We start from the raw sequence: 25,281 nt of genomic DNA, 5'->3' as shown, positions 1-25,281 counted from the left end.
CGGCCAGTAACCATAGAGCTGAGGGAGAGTAGAGCGTCTCCCCGGAGGTCCGCAGCGCCTCCTGTCTGTGGCGAAGTGCCGGCCAGTAACCATAGAGCTGAGGGAGTGTAGAGCGTCTCCCCGGAGGTCCGCAGCGCCTCCTGTCTGTGGCGAAGTGCCGGCCAGGAACCATAGAGCTGAGCGGGTGTAGAGCGTTTCTCCTGTTGTTCGCAGCGCCCCCTTTCTGTGGCGGAGTGCCGGCTACTAACCATAGAGCTGTGCGGGTGTAGAGCGTCTCCCCGGAGGTCCGCAGCGCCCCCTGTCTCCGGAGGACGCCGCTCCGTGTTGTGAGCGCAGTGTCAGGCCGGAGGGGGCTCCGTGTTCCCGGGGAGAGATGCGCTGAGTCCCCGAGGCCTCTATGGGCTCCCCGGCACAGTAATCCCCGCACAGCCCGGAGCAGCAGGCGCCATGGAGACCGGTGAGTACCGGGCGCGCCGGGAGGGGGCGGGGATCCGGTCTCCGGTGTGACTAACCCCCGGTGTCTCCCCGCAGAGCTCTACTTCCTGATCGCCCGCTTCCTGCAGTCAGGACCGTGCCGGAGATCCGCACAGGTGAGACCGGAGAACGCCCGAAACGGGTCACCTCGCCCGATCCCCCGGTAACAATCCACCCCCCCCTCCCCTCACATGTCGCCCGAAACGGGTCACCAGTGATCACCCGCAGCCCCCGGATCCGGTCACCTCACCCGCCCTAACTCCCCGACTAGTGAACGCCCGATCCGGGTCACCGAGCAGCCTCTCCCGGCCCCTCCCCCGTCCTCCCGCATCACCCGGCTCCGGTCACACCGGTATCGCCCGCTCCGGGTCATCTCCTGTAACGCCCGGATTTATAGGAAAACCGCTCCAGGTCCCGTATGAAGCCCGGAAAAGCGCCAGTGCCGCTCCCCGGAGCCCGCTCTCCCCGGGTCACCTCTCGTCTCTCCCGGTTCCCGCGGGTCACTTCTAGTCACCCGCCCGTTACTGCCCCGTACATGACGCCCGGTTCCGGGTCACTGCACTTCCGGTAACGGGCGTGTTTTGTGTTGCAGGCGCTGGCGGAGGAGCTGGAGGAGCACCAGGTAACGCCCGGTGTCCGCGGTGTTGGGAGCGGGTTCCGGTACCGGGGTCCCCCTGTTCTCACCGTCTCCCTCTTTCTCTCCGCAGCTGATCCCGGAGCGCCTGGACTGGCAGGGGAGCCGGCACCGCAGGACGTACCCGGACCTGGTGAGCCCGGGGGGCGCGGGGGATTGGGGTCACTCCTCATATTGTCCAGTGTGGAAACCGGGGGTCATGTGAGGGCAGCGCCGCGTGACGTCACCGCCGCCTGGGCCAATAGCGGAGCCGCTTACATGTGGGCGGTATAAGTCGAGGCTCCTGATTGGTCCGCGCCTCCACGTGTCCCGGACCGAGTACTCACGGCCACAGCCCGGGAATAACGGGTGGCCCCGTGTATAGCGCGCACTGCGGAGACAACAGCGGCCACTGTGTGCGCGGGAGCAGACGGCAGAGCTGTCAGGGCTGATCTCCTACACAGCAGGCTCCGGGGACCGGAGAGGGCGGCAGAGCCAGCTACCCCGGTATAACGGCGGAGCCCTCCCGTGACCGCTCAGTACTGACCCTGCAATCAGACGGCTGGCGTTAACACAGAGTAATAGCTTGTAGGCACACAAGCAGATGATGGTATTGATCGGGGTGATGGGTATGAAACAGCGGAGCAGCTCCGTGCAGCCATCACTGCATCACAACACAAACACAGACGCTGCGCAGATGGCGGCCATAATGGTAGACCTGAAGAATAACACTGCTGACCACTGAGCCACCACACTGCTGACCACTGAGCCACCGCGCTGTCCTATATACACCACAGTGCTGACCACTGAGCCATCGCACTGTCCTATATACACCACAGTGCTGACCACTGAGCGACCGCTTTGTCCTATGTACACCACAGTGCTGACCACTGAGCCACCACACTGTCCTATGTACACCACAGTGCTGACCACTGAGCCACCGCGCTGTCCTATATACACCACAGTGCTGACCACTGAGCCACCGAGCTGTCCTATATACACCAGTGCTGACCACTGAGCCACCGAGCTGTCCTATATACACCACAGTGCTGACCACTGAGCCACCGCGCTGTCCTATATACACCACAGTGCTGACCACTGAGCCACCGAGCTGTCCTATATACACCAGTGCTGACCACTGAGCCACCGCGCTGTCCTATATACACCACAGTGCTGACCACTGAGCCACCGCGCTGTCCTATATACACCACAGTGCTGACCACTGAGCCACCGCGCTGTCCTATGTACACCACAGTGCTGACCACTGAGCCACCGCGCTGTCCTATGTACACCACAGTGCTGACCACTGAGCCACCACGCTGTCCTATGTACACCACAGTGCTGACCACTGAGCCACCGCGCTGTCCTATGTACACCACAGTGCTGACCACTGAGCCACCGCGCTGTCCTATGTAAACCACAGTGCTGACCACTGAGCCACCGCTCTGTCCTATGTACACCACAGTGCTGACCACTGAGCCACCGCGCTGTCCTATGTACACCACAGTGCTGACCACTGAGCCACCGTGCCGCCCTATGTACACCACTGAGCCACTGCGCCGTCCTATGTACACCACAGTGCTGACCACTGAGCCACCGTGCCGCCCTATGTACACCACTGGGCTGACCACTGAGTTGCCCTGTATATACCAAAGTGCTGCTTTATATACCCCAGTGCTGACCACTGAGCCACCGCGCCGCTCTATGTACACCACAGTGCTGACCACTGAGCCACCGCACTGCTCTAGCTACACCACAGTGCTGACCACTGAGCCACCGCGCCGCTCTAGCTGCACCACAGTGCCGGCCACCGCGCCGCTCTAGCTGCACCACAGTGCCGGCCACCGCGCCGCTCTAGCTGCACCACAGTGCCGGCCACCGCGCCGCTCTAGCTGCACCACAGTGCCGGCCACCGCGCCGCTCTAGCTGCACCACAGTGCCGGCCACCGCGCCGCTCTAGCTGCACCACAGTGCCGGCCACCGCGCCGCTCTAGCTGCACCACAGTGCCGGCCACCGCGCCGCTCTAGCTGCACCACAGTGCCGGCCACCGCGCCGCTCTAGCTGCACCACAGTGCCGGCCACCGCGCCGCTCTAGCTGCACCACAGTGCCGGCCACCGCGCCGCTCTAGCTGCACCACAGTGCCGGCCACCGCGCCGCTCTAGCTGCACCACAGTGCCGGCCACCGCGCCGCTCTAGCTGCACCACAGTGCCGGCCACCGCGCCGCTCTAGCTGCACCACAGTGCCGGCCACCGCGCCGCTCTAGCTGCACCACAGTGCCGGCCACCGCGCCGCTCTAGCTGCACCACAGTGCCGGCCACCGCGCCGCTCTAGCTGCACCACAGTGCCGGCCACCGCGCCGCTCTAGCTGCACCACAGTGCCGGCCACCGCGCCGCTCTAGCTGCACCACAGTGCCGGCCACCGCGCCGCTCTAGCTGCACCACAGTGCCGGCCACCGCGCCGCTCTAGCTGCACCACAGTGCCGGCCACCGCGCCGCTCTAGCTGCACCACAGTGCCGGCCACCGCGCCGCTCTAGCTGCACCACAGTGCCGGCCACCGCGCCGCTCTAGCTGCACCACAGTGCCGGCCACCGCGCCGCTCTAGCTGCACCACAGTGCCGGCCACCGCGCCGCTCTAGCTGCACCACAGTGCCGGCCACCGCGCCGCTCTAGCTGCACCACAGTGCCGGCCACCGCGCCGCTCTAGCTGCACCACAGTGCCGGCCACCGCGCCGCTCTAGCTGCACCACAGTGCCGGCCACCGCGCCGCTCTAGCTGCACCACAGTGCCGGCCACCGCGCCGCTCTAGCTGCACCACAGTGCCGGCCACCGCGCCGCTCTAGCTGCACCACAGTGCCGGCCACCGCGCCGCTCTAGCTGCACCACAGTGCCGGCCACCGCGCCGCTCTAGCTGCACCACAGTGCCGGCCACCGCGCCGCTCTAGCTGCACCACAGTGCCGGCCACCGCGCCGCTCTAGCTGCACCACAGTGCCGGCCACCGCGCCGCTCTAGCTGCACCACAGTGCCGGCCACCGCGCCGCTCTAGCTGCACCACAGTGCCGGCCACCGCGCCGCTCTAGCTGCACCACAGTGCCGGCCACCGCGCCGCTCTAGCTGCACCACAGTGCCGGCCACCGCGCCGCTCTAGCTGCACCACAGTGCCGGCCACCGCGCCGCTCTAGCTGCACCACAGTGCCGGCCACCGCGCCGCTCTAGCTGCACCACAGTGCCTCCCTTTGATGTTCTGCAGTCACATGACCCGGCCTCCGTTTGCTTTATGAGAGTGATAGTGATACTTTTTCTCCATGATCTGTGCTTGTCTCCACCCTGGGGTCTCACGTTACGTCACTGCTGTAATGATCTGCCACTCGGCATAGATTCCCGCCGGTTCCATTATTCTGACTCCGCTCTCGTTACTTCCAGGTGGCCTCCAACTCTCATATTCCTCCGAACTACCTGCTGCAGATCTGTGAGCGCATAGGACCGATCCTCGACCAGGAAATCCCCCAGAGTGTACCCGGGGTGTGCAGCCTCCTGGGGGTGGGGAAGCAATCGCTCCTACGAAGGGCCAAAGGTAAAGCAGGGTCAGTGACGGGGGTCAGTGACGGAGGCCCGGGGTGTCAGGGACAGGGGTCAGTGACGGAGTTCCGGGGTGTCGGTGACGGGGGTCAGTGACGGGGGTCAGTGACGGAGTTCCGGGGGGTCAGTGACGGGGGTCAGTGACGGAGTTCCGGGGTGTCGGGACGGGGGTCAGTGACGGAGGCCCGGGTTGTCGCTGACGGGGGTCAGTGACGGAGGCCCAGGGTGTCAGGGACGGGGGTCAGTGACGGAGGCCCAGGGTGTCAGGGACGGGGGTCAGTGACGGAGGCCCGGGGTGCCGGTGACGGGGGTCAGTGACGGAGTTCCGGGGTGTCGGTGACGGGGGTCAGTGACGGAGGCCCGGGGTGTCAGGGACGGGGGTCAGTGACGGAGGCCCGGGGTGCCAGTGACAGGGGTCAGTGACGGAGGCCTGGGGTGTCAGGGACCGGGGTCAATGACAGAGGCCCGGGGTGTCAGAGACGGGAGTCAATGACAGAGGCCCGGGGTGTCAGGGACGGGGGTCAATGACAGTGGCCCGGGGTGTCAGGGACGGGGGGCAGGGACGGGGGTCAGTGACGGAGGCCCGGGGTGTCGCTGACGGGGGTCAGTGACGGAGGCCCAGGGTGTCAGGGACGGGGGTCAGTGATGGAGGCCCGGGGTGCCGGTGACGGGGGTCAGTGACGGAGTTCCGGGGTGTCGGTGACGGGGGTCAGTGACGGAGGCCCGGGGTGTCAGGGACGGGGGTCAGTGACGGAGGCCCGGGGTGCCAGTGACAGGGGTCAGTGACGGAGGCCTGGGGTGTCAGGGACCGGGGTCAATGACGGAGGCCTGGGGTGTCAGGGACCGGGGTCAATGACAGAGGCCCGGGGTGTCAGAGACGGGAGTCAATGACAGAGGCCCGGGGTGTCAGGGACGGGTGTCAATGACAGTGGCCCGGGGTGTCAGGGACAGGGGTCAATGACAGAGGCCCGGGGTGTCAGGGACGGGGGGCAGGGACGGGGGTCAATGAGGGAGGCCCGGGGTGTCAGGGACAGGGGTCAATGACAGAGGCCCGGGGTGTCAGGGACAGGGGGCAGCGACGGAGGCCCGGGGTGTCAGGGACGGGGGTCAATGACGGAGGCCCGGGGTGTCAGGGACGGGGGTCAATGACGGAGGCCCGGGGTGTCAGGGACGGGGGCTGATGATTACTGAGGTCACTCTGTTACTTTCCCTCAGAATTTAGGAATTCCTCATGGAAACCCTCAGGCTACGCGGCTCTGCACCGGGGGCGGCCTCCAGAACTCCCCGTCAGCTGCAGCCGGCCGCTCAGTGTCGGTAAGTCCCGGGTCCAGTAATGAATGTGAATGCGGCTCAGTGCAATCTTCTTATTTAGGCTGTGTACCCACTATGCATTTTTCAAGCATTTTTGCTTCTTGGTAATCCGTGCCCCATGATCCCCAATGAAAATCGGCATGTTTGTGCCCATGCTGCGGAATTTCCTTGTGGAAAAATCCGCAGCATGTCCATTATTTGTGCGTTTCTGCATGCGTATTTGAGGTCCCAATGCATTTGAAAAACGCAAGTCAAATCCGCATGTAAGAACGCTGCAAAAACGCGTGGAAAATCCGCAAGCGTTTTTGACTGCCAAGAACATGCAGAAACGCTGCGGAAATTTTCTGCTTCATTTCTGCATCGTGGGCACATAGCCTAAGTGAAGAGGAATCTAGGACTTCTTGCTGTCTGTGACTGTGACAAGTATTAGGGCAGGAGGGATATACGCAGCAGTGGACCTGATGTGCCCGTCCTGTTTACTCTGGACACACTGGCTGCACGCTGTTCTGCAGATTCCTGGCTCATTCTTAATAGTAAATCTGCCTGGCGGTTCCTATTCACTGACAGCAAGCGTCACATTACACACAATAAGAGCAGTGATCTGATTGGTTGATGGGTTTCTGAGGTTTTTCACGTTTTTCCTCTTTAATGTGCAGTAAGAGTGGCGTCTTCGCGGGCGCTGATCGGCTGCAGCCGCTTCCAGTCCGTCTTCCCATGCGCCTCCTACCAGCACATGAAGATGCACAAGAGGATCCTAGGTCACCTGTCGTCCGTGTACTGCGTGGCGTTCGATCGCAGTGGGAGGCGGATTTTTACCGTGAGTTTTCCGCTGTGCACTGCGCCGCCTCTCTGCTCCTCCTCCTCTCTGTGCTCCGCCTCCTCCTCCTCTCTGTGCGCCTCCTCCTCCTCCTCCTCTCTGTGCGCCTCCTCCTCCTCCTCCTCTCTGTGCGCCTCCTCCTCCTCCTCTCTGTGCGCCTCTTCCTCCTCCTCTCTGTTTAGCCTCCTCCTCCTCTCTGTGCGCCTCCTCCTCCTCCTCCTCTCTGTTTAGCCTCCTCCTCCTCTCTGTGCGCCTCCTCCTCCTCCTCCTCTCTGTGCGCCTCCTCCTCCTCTCTGTGCGCCTCCTCCTCCTCCTCCTCTCTGTGCTCCTCTCTGTGCGCCGCCTCTTCCTCCTCCTCTCTGTGCGCCGCCTCTTCCTCCTCCTCTCTGTGCGCCGCCTCTTCCTCCTCCTCCTCTCTGTGCGCCGCCTCCTCCTCCTCCTCCTTTCTGTGCGCCGCCTCTTCCTCCTCCTCCTCTCTGTGCGCCGCCTCTTCCTCCTCCTCCTCTCTGTGCGCCGCCTCTTCCTCCTCCTCCTCTCTGTGCGCCGCCTCTTCCTCCTCCTCCTCTCTGTGCGCCTCCTGCTCCTCCTCCTGCTCCTCCTCCTCTCTGTGCGCCTCCTGCTCCTCCTCCTCTCTGTGCGCCTCCTGCTCCTCCTCCTCTCTGTGCGCCTCCTGCTCCTCCTCCTCTCTGTGCGCCTCCTGCTCCTCCTCCACTCTGTGCGCCTCCTGCTCCTCCTCCACTCTGTGCGCCTCCTGCTCCTCCTCCACTCTGTGCGCCTCCTGCTCCTCCTCCACTCTGTGCGCCTCCTGCTCCTCCTCCACTCTGTGCGCCTCCTGCTCCTCCTCCACTCTGTGCGCCTCCTGCTCCTCCTCCACTCTGTGCGCCTCCTGCTCCTCCTCCACTCTGTGCGCCTCCTGCTCCTCCTCCACTCTGTGCGCCTCCTGCTCCTCCACTCTGTGCGCCTCTTCCTCCTCCTCTCTGTTTAGCCTCCTCCTCCTCTCTGTGCGCCTCCTCCTCCTCCTCCTCTCTGTGCGCCTCCTCCTCCTCTCTGTGCGCCTCCTCCTCCTCTCTGTGCTCCTCTCTGTGCGCCGCCTCTTCCTCCTCCTCTCTGTGCGCCGCCTCTTCCTCCTCCTCTCTGTGCGCCGCCTCTTCCTCCTCCTCCTCTCTGTGCGCCGCCTCCTCCTCCTCCTCCTCTCTGTGCGCCGCCTCTTCCTCCTCCTCCTCTCTGTGCGCCGCCTCTTCCTCCTCCTCCTCTCTGTGCGCCGCCTCTTCCTCCTCCTCCTCTCTGTGCGCCTCCTGCTCCTCCTCCTGCTCCTCCTCCTCTCTGTGCGCCTCCTGCTCCTCCTCCTCTCTGTGCGCCTCCTGCTCCTCCTCCTCTCTGTGCGCCTCCTGCTCCTCCTCCTCTCTGTGCGCCTCCTGCTCCTCCTCCACTCTGTGCGCCTCCTGCTCCTCCTCCACTCTGTGCGCCTCCTGCTCCTCCTCCACTCTGTGCGCCTCCTGCTCCTCCTCCACTCTGTGCGCCTCCTGCTCCTCCTCCACTCTGTGCGCCTCCTGCTCCTCCTCCACTCTGTGCGCCTCCTGCTCCTCCTCCACTCTGTGCGCCTCCTGCTCCTCCTCCACTCTGTGCGCCTCCTGCTCCTCCTCCACTCTGTGCGCCTCCTGCTCCTCCTCCACTCTGTGCGCCTCCTGCTCCTCCTCCACTCTGTGCGCCTCCTGCTCCTCCTCCACTCTGTGCGCCTCCTGCTCCTCCTCCACTCTGTGCGCCTCCTGCTCCTCCTCCACTCTGTGCGCCTCCTGCTCCTCCTCCACTCTGTGTGCCTCCTGCTCCTCCTCCTCTCTGTGCGCCTTCTCCTCATCTTTGTTCCTCCTCCTCCTCCTCCTCTCTTTGTTCCTCCTCCTCTCTTTGTTCCTCCTCCTCTCTTTGTTCCTCCTCCTCTCTTTGTTCCTCCTCCTCTCTTTGTTCCTCCTCCTCTCTTTGTTCCTCCTCCTCTCTTTGTTCCTCCTCCTCTCTTTGTTCCTCCTCCTCTCTTTGTTCCTCCTCCTCTCTTTGTTCCTCCTCCTCTCTTTGTTCCTCCTCCTCTCTTTGTTCCTCCTCCTCTCTTTGTTCCTCCTCCTCTCTTTGTTCCTCCTCCTCTCTTTGTTCCTCCTCCTCTCTTTGTTCCTCCTCCTCTCTTTGTTCCTCCTCCTCTCTTTGTTCCTCCTCCTCTTCCTACTCTCTGCGCCTCCTCCTCTTCCTACTCTCTGCGCTTCCTCCTCTCTCTGCGCCTCCTCCTCTTCCTCCTCTCTGTGCGCCTCCTCCTCTTCCTCCTCTCTGTGCCCCTCCTCCTCTTCCCCGTGCGCCTCCTCCTCTTCCTCCTCTCTGTGCGCCTCCTCCTCTTCCTCCTCTCTGTGCGCCTCCTCTTCCTCCTCCTCTCTGTGCGCCTCCTCTTCCTCCTCCTCTTCCTCCTCCTCTCTGTGCGCCTCTTCCTCCTCCTCTCTGTGCGCCTCTTCCTCCTCCTCCTCCTCCTCTCTGTGCGCCTCTTCCTCCTCCTCCTCCTCCTCCTCCTCCTCCTCCTCTCTGTGCGCCTCTTCCTCCTCCTCCTCCTCCTCCTCCTCTCTGTGCGCCTCTTCCTCCTCCTCCTCCTCCTCTCTGTGCGCCGCCTCTTCCTCCTCTTCCTCCTCCTCCTCCTCTCTGTGCGCCGCCTCTTCCTCCTCCTCCTGTCTGTGCGCCGCCTCTTCCTCCTCCTCCTCTCTGTGCGCCGCCTCTTCCTCCTCCTCTTCCTCCTCTCTGTGCGCCTCCTCCTCTTCCTCCTCTCTGTGCGCCTCCTCCTCTTCCTCCTCTCTGTGCGCCTCCTCCTCTTCCTCCTCTCTGTGCGCCTCCTCCTCTTCCTCCTCTCTGTGCGCCTCCTCCTCTTCCTCCTCTCTGTGCGCCTCCTCCTCTTCCTCCTCTCTGTGCGCCGCCTCCTCCTCTGTGTGCCTCCTCCTCCTCCTCTCTGTGCACCTCCTCCTCCTCTTCCTCCTCTCTGTGCGCCTCCTCCTCTTCCTCCTCTCTGTGCGCCTCCTCCTCCTCCTCTTCCTCCTCTGTGCGCCTCCTCCTCTTCCTCCTCTCTGTGCGCCTCCTGCTCCTCTTCCTCCTCTCTGTGCGCCTCCTCCTCCTCTTCCTCCTCTCTGTGCGCCTCCTCCTCCTCTTCCTCCTCTCTGTGCGCCTCCTCCTCCTCTTCCTCCTCTCTGTGCGCCTCCTCCTCCTCTTCCTCCTCTCTGTGCGCCTCCTCCTCCTCTTCCTCCTCTCTGTGCGCCTCCTCCTCCTCTTCCTCCTCTCTGTGCGCCTCCTCCTCCTCTTCCTCCTCTCTGTGCACCTCCTCCTCCTCTCTGTGCGCCGCCTCCTCCTCTCTGTGCGCCGCCTCCTCCTCTCTGTGCGCCGCCTCCTCCTCTCTGTGCGCCGCCTCCTCCTCTCTGTGCGCCGCCTCCTCCTCTCTGTGCGCCGCCTCCTCCTCTCTGTGCGCCGCCTCCTCCTCTTCCTCCTCTCTGTGCGCCTCCTCCTCTTCCTCCTCTCTGTGCGCCGCCTCCTCCTCCTCCTCTCTGTGCGCCGCCGCCTCCTCCTCCTCTCTGTGCGCCGCCGCCTCCTCCTCCTCTCTGTGCGCCGCCGCCTCCTCCTCCTCTCTGTGCGCCGCCGCCTCCTCCTCCTCTCTGTGCGCCGCCGCCTCCTCCTCCTCTCTGTGCGCCGCCGCCTCCTCCTCCTCTCTGTGCGCCGCCTCCTCCTCCTCCTCTCTGTGCGCCTCCTCCTCCTCCTCTCTGTGCGCCTCCTCCTCCTCCTCTGTGCTCCTCCTCCTCTCTGTGCGCCGCCGCCGCCTCCTCCTCCTCTCTGTGCGCCGCCGCCTCCTCCTCCTCCCCTCTGTGCGCCGCCACCGCCTCCTCCTCCTCTCTGTGCGCCGCCTCCTCCTCCTCTCTGTGCGCCGCCTCCTCCTCCTCTCTGTGCGCCGCCTCCTCCTCCTCTCTGTGCGCCGCCTCCTCCTCCTCTCTGTGCGCCGCCGCCTCCTCTCTGTGCGCCTCCTCCTCCTCTCTGTGCGCCTCCTCCTCCTCTCTGTGCGCCTCCTCCTCCTCTCTGTGCGCCTCCTCCTCCTCTCTGTGCGCCTCCTCCTCTCTGTGCGCCTCCTCCTCCTCTGTGCTCCTCCGCCTCCTGCTCCTCCTCCTCTCTGTGCGCCGCCTCCTCCTCCTCTCTGTGCGCCTCCTCCTCCTCCTCCCCTCTGTGCTCCTCCTCCTCCCCTCTGGGCGCCGCCTCCTCCTCCTCCCCTCTGGGCGCCTCCTCCTCCTCTCTGTGCGCCTCCTCCTCCTCCTCTCTGTGCGCCGCCGCCTCCTCCTCCTCTCTGTGCACCTCGTCCCCTCTGTGCGCCTCCTCCTCCTCCTCTCTGTGCGCCTCCTCTCTTGTGCCGCCGCCCTCTCCTCTCTCTGTGCCTCCTCTCTTGTGCCGCCGCCCTCTCCTCTCTGTGCTCCTCCGCCTCCTGCTCCTCCTCCTCCACTCTGTGCTCCGCCTCCTCCTCCTCCACTCTGTGCTCCGCCTCCTCCTCCACTCTGTGCTCCGCCTCCTCCTCCTCCACTCTGTGCTCCGCCTCCTCCTCCTCCACTCTGTGCTCCGCCTCCTCCTCCTCCACTCTGTGCTCCGCCTCCTCCTCCTCCACTCTGTGCTCCGCCTCCTCCTCTCTGTGCTCCGCCTCCTCCTCCTCCACTCTGTGCTCCGCCTCCTCCTCCTCCTCTCTGTGCTCCTCCTCCTCCTCTCTGTGCTCCTCCTCCGCCTCCTCCTCTCTGTGCTCCTCCTCCGCCTCCTCCACTCTGTGCTCCGCCTCCTCCTCCTCCACTCTGTGCTCCGTCTCCTCCTCCTCCACTCTGTGCTCCGCCTCCTCCTCCTCCACTCTGTGCTCCGCCTCCTCCTCCTCCACTCTGTGCTCCGCCTCCTCCTCCTCCACTCTGTGCTCCGCCTCCTCCTCCTCCACTCTGTGCTCCGCCTCCTCCTCCTCCACTCTGTGCTCCTCCTCCTCCTCTCTGTGCTCCTCCTCCGCCTCCTCCTCTCTGTGCTCCGCCTCCTCCTCCACTCTGTGCTCCGCCTCCTCCTCCTCCACTCTGTGCTCCGCCTCCTCCTCCTCTCTGTGCTCCGCCTCCTCCTCCTCTCTGTGCTCCGCCTCCTCCTCCTCTCTGTGCTCCGCCTCCTCCTCCTCCACTCTGTGCTCCGCCTCCTCCTCCTCCTCTCTGTGCTCCGCCTCCTCCTCCTCTCTGTGCTCCGCCTCCTCCTCCTCCGCCTCCTCCTCTCTGTGCTCCTCCTCCGCCTCCTCCTCTCTGTGCTCCTCCTCCGCCTCCTCCTCTCTGTGCTCCTCCTCCTCCTCTCTGTGCTCCGCCGCCTCCTCCTCCTCCTCTCTGTGCTCCGCCGCCTCCTCCTCCTCCTCTCTGTGCTCCGCCTCCTCCTCCTCCTCTCTGTGCTCCGCCGCCTCCTCCTCTCTGTGCTCCGCCTCCTCCTCCTCCTCTCTGTGCTCCGCCTCCTCCTCCTCCTCTCTGTGCTCCGCCTCCTCCTCCTCCTCCTCTCTGTCCTCCTCCTCCTCCTCCTCTCTGTGCTCCTCCTCCTCTCTGTGCGCCGCCCCTTCTCTGCTCCGTGGCTTCTGGACAGTTTCTTTTGGTTTTTCAGGGTTCTGACGACTGTTTAGTGAAGATCTGGGCCACGGATGACGGGCGACTCCTGGCCACGCTGCGCGGACACTCCGCCGAGATATCAGACATGGCCGTCAACTACGAAAACACTCTGATCGCGGCCGGCAGCTGTGACAAGGTGGTGCGAGTCTGGTGTCTGCGCACCTGCGCCCCGGTGGCCGTGCTGCAGGGTCACACGGCGTTCATCACCTCCATACAGGTAAGAGGGCGATGCCATGACTGCCGTCACAGGAGACATCACCCAGACCCCACCACCGTCCCCAGCCTCCGCACGCCCGGGCTGAGCACGTATAGGGGCGCCCTGATTACAGGCGGCTGCAGCGCCCCCCTCTGACACATCTTCATATTTTTTATGCAGTTTTGTCCGTCAACGAAAGGTAAAACCCGATACCTGACATCCACCGGTGCGGACGGGGCCATCTGCTTCTGGCAGTGGAACGTGGACTCCATGACGTTCGGGTAAGATGGCGGCTCATTCTTACCGTCTGTTATACATGTGCGATGCTCTGCAGCAGCGCGGTGCAATGCACAGAATAAAGGGCCGGTGTCCTGCTTCTGTGACTAAAGCTTCATCATTGTGTAAGGTGTTGGGGGCACATTAAAGGGGCTGTCTCGTGATTAGGAGCTCCCCGACCTCCCGCAGGGGCTGAGCCGCTGACCCCGGCTGGGAGAGTATAATGAAGGAAAAATATTCCTGTTGATTGATCACGGGCAAGGAATGGAAACACAGTCTGTCCGCGCTCGCGTCCATCCAGTGACCTGTGCTAGGAATGTAATGTATTGTTCTGTCTCCGCAGCGATCGGCCCCTGAAGTTTGCAGAACGCTCCAGACCGGGCGTCCAGATCTCCTGCTCCTCCTTCAGCTCAGGTACTCGCCATCTCGCATGACTGTGTCACAGTGAGTGTGTAATACGCTCGCTCGCCAGCCCCTGAGTATGTGTGCCGCCCAGCCGCCCTCTCCTCTGTTGTGCCGCCCGCTCGCCGCCCTCTCCTCTCTTGTGCCGCCCGCTCGCCGCCCTCTCCTCTCTTGTGCCGCCCGCTCGCCGCCCTCTCCTCTCTTGTGCCGCCCGCTCGCCGCCCTCTCCTCTCTTGTGCCGCCCGCTCGCCGCCCTCTCCTCTCTTGTGCCGCCCGCTCGCCGCCCTCTCCTCTCTTGTGCCGCCTGCTCGCCGCCCTCTCCTCTCTTGTGCCGCCTGCTCGCCGCCCTCTCCTCTCTTGTGCCGCCCTCTCCTCTCTTGTGCCGCCGCCCTCTCCTCTCTTGTGCCGCCGCCTTCTCCTCTCTTGTGCCGTCTTCCCGCCACCCTCTCCTCTCTTGTGCCACCCTCTCCTCTCTTGTGCCGTCTTCCCGCCGCCCTCTCCTCTCTTGTGCCGCCGCCCTCTCCTCTCTTGTGCCGCCGCCCTCTCCTCTCTTGTGCCGTCGTGCCGCCGCCCTCTCCTCTCTTGTGCCGTTGCCCTCTCCTCTTGTGCCTTCGTGCCGCCGCCCTCTCCTCTCTTGTGCCGTCGTGCCGCCGCCCTCTCCTCTCTTGTGCCGCCCGCCCGCCGCCCTCTCCTCTCTTGTGCCGCCCTCTCTTGTGCCGCCCGCCCGCCGCCCTCTCTTGTGCCGCCCGCCCGCCGCCCTCTCTTGTGCCGCCCGCCCGCCGCCCTCTCTTGTGCCGCCGCCCTCTCTTGTGCCGCCGCCCTCTCTTGTGCCGCCGCCCTCTCTTGTGCCGCCCTCTCTTGTGCCGCCCACCCGCCGCCCTCTCTTGTGCCGCCCACCCGCCGCCCTCTCTTGTGCCGCCCACCCGCCGCCCTCTCTTGTGCCGCCCACCCGCCGCCCTCTCTTGTGCCGCCCACCCGCCGCCCTCTCTTGTGCCGCCCACCCGCCGCCCTCTCTTGTGCCGCCCACCCGCCGCCCTCTCTTGTCTGTCGCTCGCTCAGCGTCTCTTCTCCCTCTCTAGGTGGGATGTTCATTGTCACCGGCAGCTCGGATCACGTTATCAGAGTCTATTACTTGGGCTCCGATGAGCCGGAGAAGATCGCGGAGCTGGAGGCCCATCTGGTAAGATCGGTGTTTCCTCAACTCCTTCCCTCATTCGCTGCTTGGAACGTTCCTGTTGCTCTTTCTTCCTGGAGTTTTCTGTACTTGTAGTTTATTATCTTCAGTCCTTCCTGTAATCATCTCTTCACGTACTCCCTAGTGATGAGGCAGAAGTGCAGTGTAAAGCATGGCGGAGCTGCCTTTTCCATTTTTTTTAAGAGTAATAAACTAAGTGAAATGAGACCATAGTTATTTCTTGTCTTACTTTATAGCATAATTTTCCCTTTTGGTGTTTTCCTGACCCCGGCGTCCTCATCATGACTCTGCTCTTCTTTACATTTCAGGATAAGGTGATCGCTGTTCAGTTCTGTAATAATGGAGACCGGTAAGTGACATCCGAGATCCCAAATGTATAAAGTGCCTGCCTTTCTTCTTAACCAATGCACAATTTCCTCCAGAGCTGCGCTCACTAGTCCTGTCTATACAGCGACTCCACAGTGTACGGAGATTAGAGGGGTTGTCCGGCAGCTTGGTTATTGTATTGTCAGCTCTTCGCCGGCCTGATAGACTTTGTTTTCCTTCCTCGCTGATCCTTGTACCTCTGCTTGCTGTTGGTGTAGTGGATGCTTTCATGGTGTGAGCAGACCAGACCCACCCTCTCCCCGTCGGGCTCGCTCAGCATTATTGCTCTGAAACTGCATGAAGCAATGAAGCTGTGGGAGCAGGATGGGGGTCATGGGGGGGATTCATTCTGTGCACATAAGAAATGGCTCATCCCATTTACTGGCAGCAAGCAGAGTTCTTGAAGATGGTGAGGTTGTAACACATCGTCTATTAGAAGCTTCTCTGCGATGTTTGATACAGTGATCAGGTCTCTCCACACAGGGACCCTCCTGTATTATCGGGTAGGGTGGATCAGGTGCTGCCGTCATACAATGGATGTCTGTGTGGTGACCGTGCAGCCGCGACCCTGGGGTGATGCTCCGCTCTCTCTGGGAGGAGGGTCCCTGACTTTGTGCTAGCTGCGCAGCACCTCCTCTCTGCAGCGCCCGGTGTCCTGCGCACCGCCTCCTCTCTGCAGCGCTCCGCTGTGATGAGGGGGACAGCGTCCCTCCCAGTTGCAGGTTTTGAGCATTTTCCGTTCTCTTGTAGTTTGAGCTTCGTCAGCGGCAGCAGAGATGGCACCGCCCGGATCTGGCAATATCAGCAGCAGGAATGGAGGATGATTGTGCTGGACATGAACACCAGGATGGCCGGGTAAGAGGTGCACAGCTCACGAGCGGCTATCGCGGACGGCGCAGGGGCCGCAGCTCACGAGCGGCTATCGCGGACGGCGCAGGGGCCGCAGCTCACGAGCGGCTATCGCGGACGGCGCAGGGGCCGCAGCTCACGAGCGGCTATCGCGGACGGCGCAGGGGCCGCAGCTCACGAGCGGCTATCGCGGACGGCGCAGGGGCCGCAGCTCACGAGCGGCTATCGCGGACGGCGCAGGGGCCGCAGCTCACGAGCGGCTATCGCGTAGGGCGCAGGGGCCGCAGCTCACGAGCGGCTATCGCAGGGGCCGCAGCTCACGAGCGGCTATCGCGGACGGCGCAGGGGCCGCAGCTCACGAGCGGCTATCGCGGACGGCGCAGGGGCCGCAGCTCACGAGCGGCTATCGCGTAGGGCGCAGGGGCCGCAGCTCACGAGCGGCTATCGCAGGGGCCGCAGCTCACGAGCGGCTATCGCGGATGGCGCAGGGGCCTCAGCTCACGAGCGGCTATCGCGGACGGCGCAGGGGCCGCAGCTCACGAGCGGCTATCGCGGACGGCGCAGGGGCCGCAGCTCACGAGCGGCTATCGCGGACGGCGCAGGGGCCGCAGCTCATCAGTCTGCACATTGCATTTACAGGAGCAGCGTGTCCAACCCGGAGGATAAAGGGACCAAGCTGAAGGTGACCATGGTGGCCTGGGACCGCTCCGATACCACCGTCATCACCGCCGTCAACAACTTCCTATTAAAAGTGTGGCATTCGCACAGCGGCCAGCTGCTCCACATCTTATGTGTGAGTAGCAGCTTCAGTCATACATCAGTCAGGGGTCCCTAGAGCCGCGGATCATGGAGGGCCCCAGAGGGCAGACTCCCATAGATCACAATGTGCTTCCAGATCCCAGCGATGAGTTGGAAATAGATCTTAATCCTATGATGAAAACTTCTGGAATTTTCCAGTTATCCGTTCTTCACTCTGTTCAGGACCTCTGCTTGCGGTCAGTGAATTGCACCTTTTCTGCTTACGCTCAGTGTCTCACAGCTGATTCCCGTAGACTTTCCTCTGTGAGTTGTCTGGGATCCCCAGGTTCTGATTTACGCTGGTACACTGTAACGCCCTCTCAGCTGTGTGAGAAGGATCCGGTCGGGAGCAGTTATCGGTTCTTCTAATGTAAACGATTCATTTTTCTTTTTTTTTTGCTGACAGCAAGCAGGGGTCTTAATGTTGTTGCGCTGTATCCTGATGTCACTGCCTCGTTTCTGCAGGGTCACGACGATGAGGTCTTCGTTCTGGAAGCTCACCCCTTCGACTCCAGGATCCTCATCTCCGCTGGTCACGATGGGAATATTTTTGTCTGGGATCTGGAGAAAGGAACGAAGATCCGGAATTATTTTAACATGGTGAGAAGTGGCTGCGGGGGACGGAGAGTCGTGTGTACAGGGTCACCCCGCTCGCTCACCTGCCCCTGATGATTGATAGTTTGGGCCGGTGGGACGCAGTGCGCTCTCCGATGCGGAGGGCAGAGACGGCTTTGCCTCTGCAGCATCAGAGGAGCACAGAGCGGCTGGAGGTACATGCATCCAGCCGGCTTCAGAGCAGCGCTCTCAAGAGCTTTCCTAGGAGTCCAGCCACCTCTGATACACTGCAGAAGTGGCCGGTAATCTAGGCAAATCTTTCTGAGGTTTTTTTTAATGAAAGTAAATTGCAAAGTTTTTTTTTTTTTTTTTTTTTGTTAAAATTGCAAAATGTTTATAATCTAGGAAAATTAAATGAAATGTTCAACTATCCCATAGACCAGGGGTGGGGAACCTATTTTTTCTTCCATGGGCCATTTGGATATGTATACCATCCTTCAGGGGCCGTACAAAATTATGAACTTGAAAATTACGTTGCTGTATCTGGTCAAACATTTAATTAACTCCCCCCTAATGTGACGGCTGGAGCTGATCCTCTCTGGTGAGGAGTGATGTTGGGTGGGATGGATGATGTTGCTACTTTTAAATGCATCTCCAGATTTGCGTCGGTCTGGAGCGCAGGCGACTGTTTGTAAAAGTCTCTCAGCAGTAAGTTGTACCGGAAACAGATGTATATTACACTGCACGTCTCCTCACGGCTCACCTTACATTTATAGATCTCAAGCAGTGGGAGATCTGCAGTCTACATCACATAGGAGACGCCGAGACTGCTGTGTATACATCACGTAGGAGACGTCGAGACTGCTGTGTATACATCACGTAGGAGACGCCGAGACTGCTGTGTATACATCACGTAGGAGACGCCGAGACTGCTGTGTATACATCACGTAGGAGACGCCGAGACTGCTGTGTATACATCACGTAGGAGACGCCGAGACTGCTGTGTATACATCACGTAGGAGACGCCGAGACTGCTGTGTATACATCACGTAGGAGACGCCGAGACTGCTGTGTATACATCACGTAGGAGACGCCGAGACTGCTGTGTATACATCACGTAGGAGACGCCGAGACTGCTGTGTATACATCACGTAGGAGACGCCGAGACTGCTGTGTATACATCACGTAGGAGACGCCGAGACTGCTGTGTATACATCACGTAGGAGACGCCGAGACTGCTGTGTATACATCACGTAGGAGACGCCGAGACTGCTGTGTATACATCACGTAGGAGACGCCGAGACTGCTGTGTATACATCACAATCACAAGAGACGCTGGGGCTGCTGCTGTCTTTTTTTTGTGGAACGGGAGAGCATAGCGCACTAACTCCGCCCGCAAAGTAGATCCTATCATGACATAATCTTTCATTGCACGCGGCGTAGTGGACTCTACCCAGTGGCCGGAGAAAAGGTCATCATGGGCCATAAACGGCCCCAGGGATTGAGGTTCCCCACCCCTGCCATAGACTGTCTGTATTAGTCACCATGTGTCAGATCACTGCTTGCTGTCAGTGAATACGTGCACCGTGCAGTCCTCGCACTGCTCTTGGATCGCTGCCGGGTGTTGTAATGCTCTCCTGTGTTTCAGATCGAGGGTCAGGGACACGGGGCCGTGTTTGACTGCAAGTTCTCTCCTGACGGGCAGCACTTCGCCTGCACCGACTCCCATGGTCACCTCTTATTGTTCGGGTTTGGGTGCAGTAAAACTTATGAGAAGGTGAGTGACGCTCAGATGCATCTATGGGGGAGAGCGCAAAAACCCACCACTGTCTGTTTAACTCTTTCCCGTGTCCGTATGTCTGCTGACTGCCGTTTTCCCTGCAGATCCCTGAACAGATGTTCTTCCACACCGACTTCCGCCCCCTGATACGAGACGCCAATAACTACGTCCTGGATGAGCAGACCCAGCAGGCGCCGCACCTCATGCCCCCGCCATTTCTGGTGGATGTAGATGGAAATCCGCATCCTACCCGCTACCAGCGCCTTGTACCTGGAAGGGAGAACTGCAAAGATGAGCAGCTGATCCCACAGCTCGGATACATATCGAATGGTAAGGACCCTTGTGCTCGGCCTTGGTGAGGCGTGAATACTGGGGTTCACATACTTATTAATGTCACATATGCAGTGACCTCTGTGCTACAGACGCTGTGAAGATGCCTCATGTTATAGGGTTAATGACCCTCTCGGCCGCCCTCCTGCCGGACACCGCTCCTGTCTCACCCTGCTGTACATGTACGGAGAGCACTCAGGAGCTGTGGCCGCCCCACATGGCAGATGCCGGGTGATTACATAGCCGGCCGCCATCGCTGCTGTGGAACTAGTTAAATTCCATTGTCAATCTCTGACTGCTGCATTTTAATAGCACTGGCGCTCGCTGGTGCCCCCTGACCCCTTGCTGAATATCCCCGTGTTAGTGCTCCGCTATAGGCCGAGACCACGATTTGCACCATACGCTGCAATACTCTGGCATTACATGATACAAGCGATCAAATCCTAAGGGGACTAAGAAGTAAAGTAAAAAAAAAAAAAAGTTTTAAAAGAATATTAAAAAGTTTACATTTCTCCCCTTTCCCCAATTTTAAATGAAAACTAAAAACACAAAAATTTTATCACCAAATCTATAAAAGTTCAGTCTGTAAAATTATTTGAACTGCAGATTTGCTCGGCACAACAAACGCGAACCAACCTCCTGAAGACTTCTCCAACCCGGTCAGTGATTCTCGGCGTTTACTGTGCTATTCCCCAATCTCCCCCATCTCCTGCCCCCCGACGCGCTCCTCTCCCCCCTCCTCTACTCCCCCCCCCCTCGATCTCCTGCCCCCCGCCGCGCTCCTCTCCCCTCCCCCAGCCGGGCTCCTGTCCCCCGATGCGCTCCTCTCCCCTCCCCCAGACGGGCTCCTGTCCCCCGACGGGCTCCTCTCCCCTCCCCCAGACGGGCTCCTGTCCCCCGACGCGCTCCTCTCCCCTCCCCCAGACGGGCTCCTGTCCCCTAGTGTCTGCGCAGATCAGCCGTAGTCAGTGTTTCTCCAGTGTCCCCTCCATCCCGGGGGCCATATCGGGGCTTTCACAGCCCACGCGCACTTGTTGCAGGGGAGATCCTGACCGCCGCACACATGGCCGGTTGTCACAATCATCCGAGCGCTCCGATGCTGCTGGATAAGACCCTCCTCTACCTCTGCAGCGTTGCAGCGCACGCAGTTCTGGCCGGCAATGCCACGATCCTGCTGGCCTGAACTGTCAATCAAAGAGGAACCTCCGCCCCCCCCCCTCCCCCAATAATCAGAACGCGTTGGGGCAGTGCGCTCCTGACATCACGAGAAAATCCTTCCATTTACTAATCTGTCCCCCGATCAGGTAATGGAGACGTGGTGGAGCAGGTGATCGGGCAGCAGACGGCCAGTCACGAGGAAAGCATCCTGGACGGTCTCATCCGAGAGCTGCAGAGGAACCAGGACCGGAGGCTGACGGAGGACGAGCGGCCCGGGGACAATCCCCCGTACGTCAGAGCCGACTCCAGCAGCGGATGTGAGTGACGACTGTATCTGATCACATACAATGTCTGCAGGGGGCTCTGGTGATCGGTGGGGGCCAAGTGTTGGACCCCCTCCCATCTGATACTGATGACCCATGCTACTTCACACCGCTGTTCTCATCCTCCGTATTCAGTGAAGTCCATGCATTCCACGACCAGTACCTTACTGGTCACTCGTATCGCCATTGTTACTGGCAATTGTATTAACTTACTGACTTCACCTTCTTCTTTATTCCAGTTGTGAGGAGTCAAAGTCTGGATCTGTCATCAGCACCTAATGTCGGCCTCCTGCGCAGTGGACAGATCGAAGGAGTCCGCCAAATGCACGACAACGCCCCGAGGAGCCAGATGGCGACCGAGCGAGATCTGATCGCATGGAGGAGGAGGGTGGTGGTGAACGAGCTACATCCGGGCGTCAGCAGGTGATAGAAGGGGGTAGTACTAATGTGGGCTCACCAGCGACAAAAAGTGAAACTCGTATATTATATAGAGTCATTACACACAGAGGGATCTATTATATAGAGTCATTACACACAGAGGGATCTATTATATAGAGTCATTACACACAGAGGGATCTATTATATAGAGTCATTACACACAGGGATCTATTATATAGACTCATTACACACAGAGTGATCTATTATATAGAGTCATTACACACAGAGGGATCTATTATATAGAGTCATTACACACAGAGGGATCTATTATATAGAGTCATTACACACAGAGTGATCTATTATATAGAGTCATTACACACAGAGCGATCTATTATATAGTCATTACACACAGAGGGATCTATTATATAGAGTCATTACACACAGAGGGATCTATTATATAGAGTCATTACACACAGAGGGATCTATTATATAGAGTCATTAGACACAGGGATCTATTATATAGACTCATTACACACAGAGTGATCTATTATATAGAGTCATTACACACAGAGGGATCTATTATATAGAGTCATTACACACAGAGGGATCTATTATATAGAGTCATTACACACAGAGTGATCTATTATATAGAGTCATTACACACAGAGCGATCTATTATATAGTCATTACACACAGAGGGATCTATTATATAGTCATTACACACAGAGGGATCTATTATATAGAGTCATTACACACAGAGGGATCTATTATATAGAGTCATTACACACAGAGGGATCTATTATATAGAGTCATTACACACAGAGGGATCTATTATATAGAGTCATTACACACAGAGGGATCTATTATATAGAGTCATTACACACAGAGGGATCTATTATATAGAGTCATTACACACAGAGGGATCTATTAAATAGAGTCATTACACAGAGGGATCTATTATATAGAGTCATTACACGCAGAGCGATCTATTATAGAGTCATTACCCGCAGAGGGATCTATTATAGAGTCATTACACGCAGAGGGATCTATTATATAGAGTCATTACACGCAGAGGGATCTATTGTATAGAGTCATTACACGCAGAGGGATCTATTATATAGAGTCATTACACGCAGAGGGATCTATTATATAGAGTCATTACACGCAGAGGGATCTATTATATAGAATCATTACACACATAGGGATCTATTATATAGTCATTACATACAAAGTGATCTATTGTATAGAGTCATTACACACAGAGTGATCTATTATATAGAGTCATTACACACAGAGGGATCTATTATATAGAGTCATTACACACAGAGGGATCTATTATATAGAGTCATTACACATAGGGATCTATTATATAGAGTCATTACACACAGGGATCTATTATATAGAGTCATTACACACATAGGGATCTATTATATAGTCATTACCCACAGAGGGATCTATTATATAGAGTCATTACCCACAGAGGGATCTATTATATAGAGTCATTACCCACAGAGGAATCTATTATATAGAGTCATTACCCACAGAGGGATCTATTATATAGAGTCATTACCCACAGAGGGATCTATTATATAGAGTCATTACCCACAGAGGGATCTATTATATAGAGTCATTACCCACAGAGGGATCTATTATATAGAGAGATCTATTATATACAGTTATTACACACTGAGGGATCTATTATATAGAGTCATTACACGCAGAGGGATCTATTATATAGAGTCATTACACGCAGAGGGATCTATTATATAGTCATTACACACTGAGGGATCTATTATATAGAGTCCTTACACGCAGAGGGATCTATTATATAGAGTCATTACACACAGAGGGATCTATTATATAGAGTCATTACACGCAGAGGGATCTATTATATAGAGTCATTACACGCAGAGGGATCTATTATATAGTCATTACACACAGGGATCTATTATATAGAGTCATTACACACAGAGGGATCTATTATATAGAGTCATTACCCACAGAGGGATCTATTATATAGAGTCATTACCCACAGAGGGATCTATTATATAGAGTCATTACCCACAGAGGGATCTATTATATAGAGTCATTACCCACAGAGGGATCTATTATATAGAGTCATTACCCACAGAGGGATCTATTATATAGAGTCATTACCCACAGAGGGATCTATTATATAGTCATTACACACAGAGGGATCTATTATATAGAGTCATTACACACAGAGGGATCTATTATATAGAGTCATTACACACAGAGGGATCTATTATATAGAGTCATTACACACAGAGGGATCTATTATATAGAGTCATTACACACAGGGATCTATTATATAGAGTCATTACCCACAGAGGGATCTATTATATAGAGAGATCTATTATATACAGTCATTACACACTGAGGGATCTATTATATAGAGTCATTACACGCAGAGGGATCTATTATATAGTCATTACACGCAGAGGGATCTATTATATAGTCATTACACACTGAGGGATCTATTATATAGAGTCCTTACACGCAGAGGGATCTATTATATAGAGTCATTACACACAGGGACCTATTATATAGAGTCATTACACAGAGGGATCTATTATATAGTCATTACACACAGAGCGATCTATTATATAGAGTCATTACACGCAGAGGGATCTATTATATAGAGTCATTACACGCAGAGGGATCTATTATATAGAGTCATTACACACAGGGATCTATTATATAGAGTCATTACACACAGAGGGATCTATTATATAGAGTCATTACACACAGAGGGATCTATTATATAGAGTCATTACACACAGAGGGATCTATTATATAGAGTCATTACACACAGAGGGATCTATTATATAGAGTCATTACACACAGAGGGATCTATTATATAGAGTCATTACACACAGAGGGATCTATTATATAGAGTCATTACCCACAGAGGGATCTATTATATAGAGTCATTACCCACAGAGGGATCTATTATATAGAGTCATTACCCACAGAGGGATCTATTATATAGAGTCATTACCCACAGAGGGATCTATTATATAGAGTCATTACACACAGAGGGATCTATTATATAGAGTCATTACACACAGAGGGATCTATTATATAGACTCATTACCCACAGAGGGATCTGTTATATAGAGAGATCTATTATATACAGACATTACACACTGAGGGATCTATTATATTGAGTCATTACACACAGAGGGATCTATTATATAGAGTCATTACACAGAGGGATCTATTATATAGAGTCATTACACACAGAGGGATCTATTATATAGAGTCATTACACACAGAGGGATCTATTATATAGTCATTACACACAGAGGGATCTATTATATAGTCATTACACACAGAGGGATCTATTATATAGTCATTACACACAGAGGGATCTATTATATAGAGTCATTACACACAGAGGGATCTATTATATAGAGTCATTACACACAGAGGGATCTATTATATAGAGTCATTACCCACAGAGGGATCTATTATATAGAGTCATTACCCACAGAGGGATCTATTATATAGAGTCATTACCCACAGAGGGATCTATTATGTAGAGTCATTACCCACAGAGGGATCTATTATGTAGAGTCATTACCCACAGAGGGATCTATTATATAGAGTCATTACCCACAGAGGGATCTATTATATAGAGAGATCTATTATATAGAGTCATTACACACTGAGGGATCTATTATATAGAGTCATTACACACTGAAGGATCTATTATATAGAGTCATTACACGCAGAGGGATCTATTATATAGAGTCATTACACGCAGAGGGATCTATTATATAGTCATTACACGCAGAGGGATCTATTATATAGTCATTACACGCAGAGGGATCTATTATATAGTCATTACACACTGAGGGATCTATTATATAGAGTCATTACACGCAGAGGGATCTATTATATAGAGTCATTACACGCAGAGGGATCTATTATATAGAGTCATTACACGCTGAGGGATCTATTATATAGAGTCATTACACGCTGAGGGATCTATTATATAGAGTCATTACACGCTGAGGGATCTATTATATAGAGTCATTACACGCTGAGGGATCTATTATATAGAGTCATTACACGCAGAGGGATCTATTATATAGAGTCATTACACGCAGAGGGATCTATTATATAGAGTCATTACACGCTGAGGGATCTATTATATAGAGTCATTACACGCAGAGGGATCTATTATATAGAGTCATTA

At 57.1% G+C, this 25,281-nt stretch overlaps 1 protein-coding gene across 2 annotated transcripts in view; it reads left to right on the top strand.

Moving 5' to 3' along the window:
- The first annotated feature begins 260 nt into the window (after nucleotides 1–260).
- Nucleotides 261–25,281, top strand: part of BRWD3 (bromodomain and WD repeat domain containing 3) — a 51,285-nt gene continuing 26,264 nt past the window's right edge. The window contains exons 1-19 of one of the 2 annotated variants that reach the window (XM_073642136.1): nucleotides 261–457; nucleotides 532–590; nucleotides 1,067–1,096; nucleotides 1,182–1,241; nucleotides 4,513–4,663; nucleotides 5,884–5,982; nucleotides 6,636–6,796; nucleotides 12,446–12,667; nucleotides 12,827–12,927; nucleotides 13,266–13,336; nucleotides 14,404–14,504; nucleotides 14,828–14,868; nucleotides 15,636–15,740; nucleotides 16,374–16,527; nucleotides 16,998–17,132; nucleotides 18,736–18,864; nucleotides 18,972–19,197; nucleotides 20,502–20,672; nucleotides 20,918–21,101. In XM_073642136.1, the coding sequence (XP_073498237.1) occupies nucleotides 448–457; nucleotides 532–590; nucleotides 1,067–1,096; nucleotides 1,182–1,241; nucleotides 4,513–4,663; nucleotides 5,884–5,982; nucleotides 6,636–6,796; nucleotides 12,446–12,667; nucleotides 12,827–12,927; nucleotides 13,266–13,336; nucleotides 14,404–14,504; nucleotides 14,828–14,868; nucleotides 15,636–15,740; nucleotides 16,374–16,527; nucleotides 16,998–17,132; nucleotides 18,736–18,864; nucleotides 18,972–19,197; nucleotides 20,502–20,672; nucleotides 20,918–21,101 (2,210 nt within the window). In that variant the 5' untranslated portion in view covers nucleotides 261–447. The remainder of the gene's footprint in view (nucleotides 458–531; nucleotides 591–1,066; nucleotides 1,097–1,181; nucleotides 1,242–4,512; nucleotides 4,664–5,883; nucleotides 5,983–6,635; nucleotides 6,797–12,445; nucleotides 12,668–12,826; nucleotides 12,928–13,265; nucleotides 13,337–14,403; nucleotides 14,505–14,827; nucleotides 14,869–15,635; nucleotides 15,741–16,373; nucleotides 16,528–16,997; nucleotides 17,133–18,735; nucleotides 18,865–18,971; nucleotides 19,198–20,501; nucleotides 20,673–20,917; nucleotides 21,102–25,281) is intronic. The other variant, XM_073642137.1, reaches the window with a different exon arrangement.

The sequence above is a fragment of the Phyllobates terribilis genome, unplaced genomic scaffold, assembly GCF_046119375.1.
Source record: "Phyllobates terribilis strain yellow unplaced genomic scaffold, ASM4611937v1 Scaffold_7__3_contigs__length_470593459, whole genome shotgun sequence".
Lineage (NCBI taxonomy): Eukaryota > Metazoa > Chordata > Amphibia > Anura > Dendrobatidae > Phyllobates > Phyllobates terribilis.
This window is presented reverse-complemented; position numbering and strand designations above follow the sequence as displayed.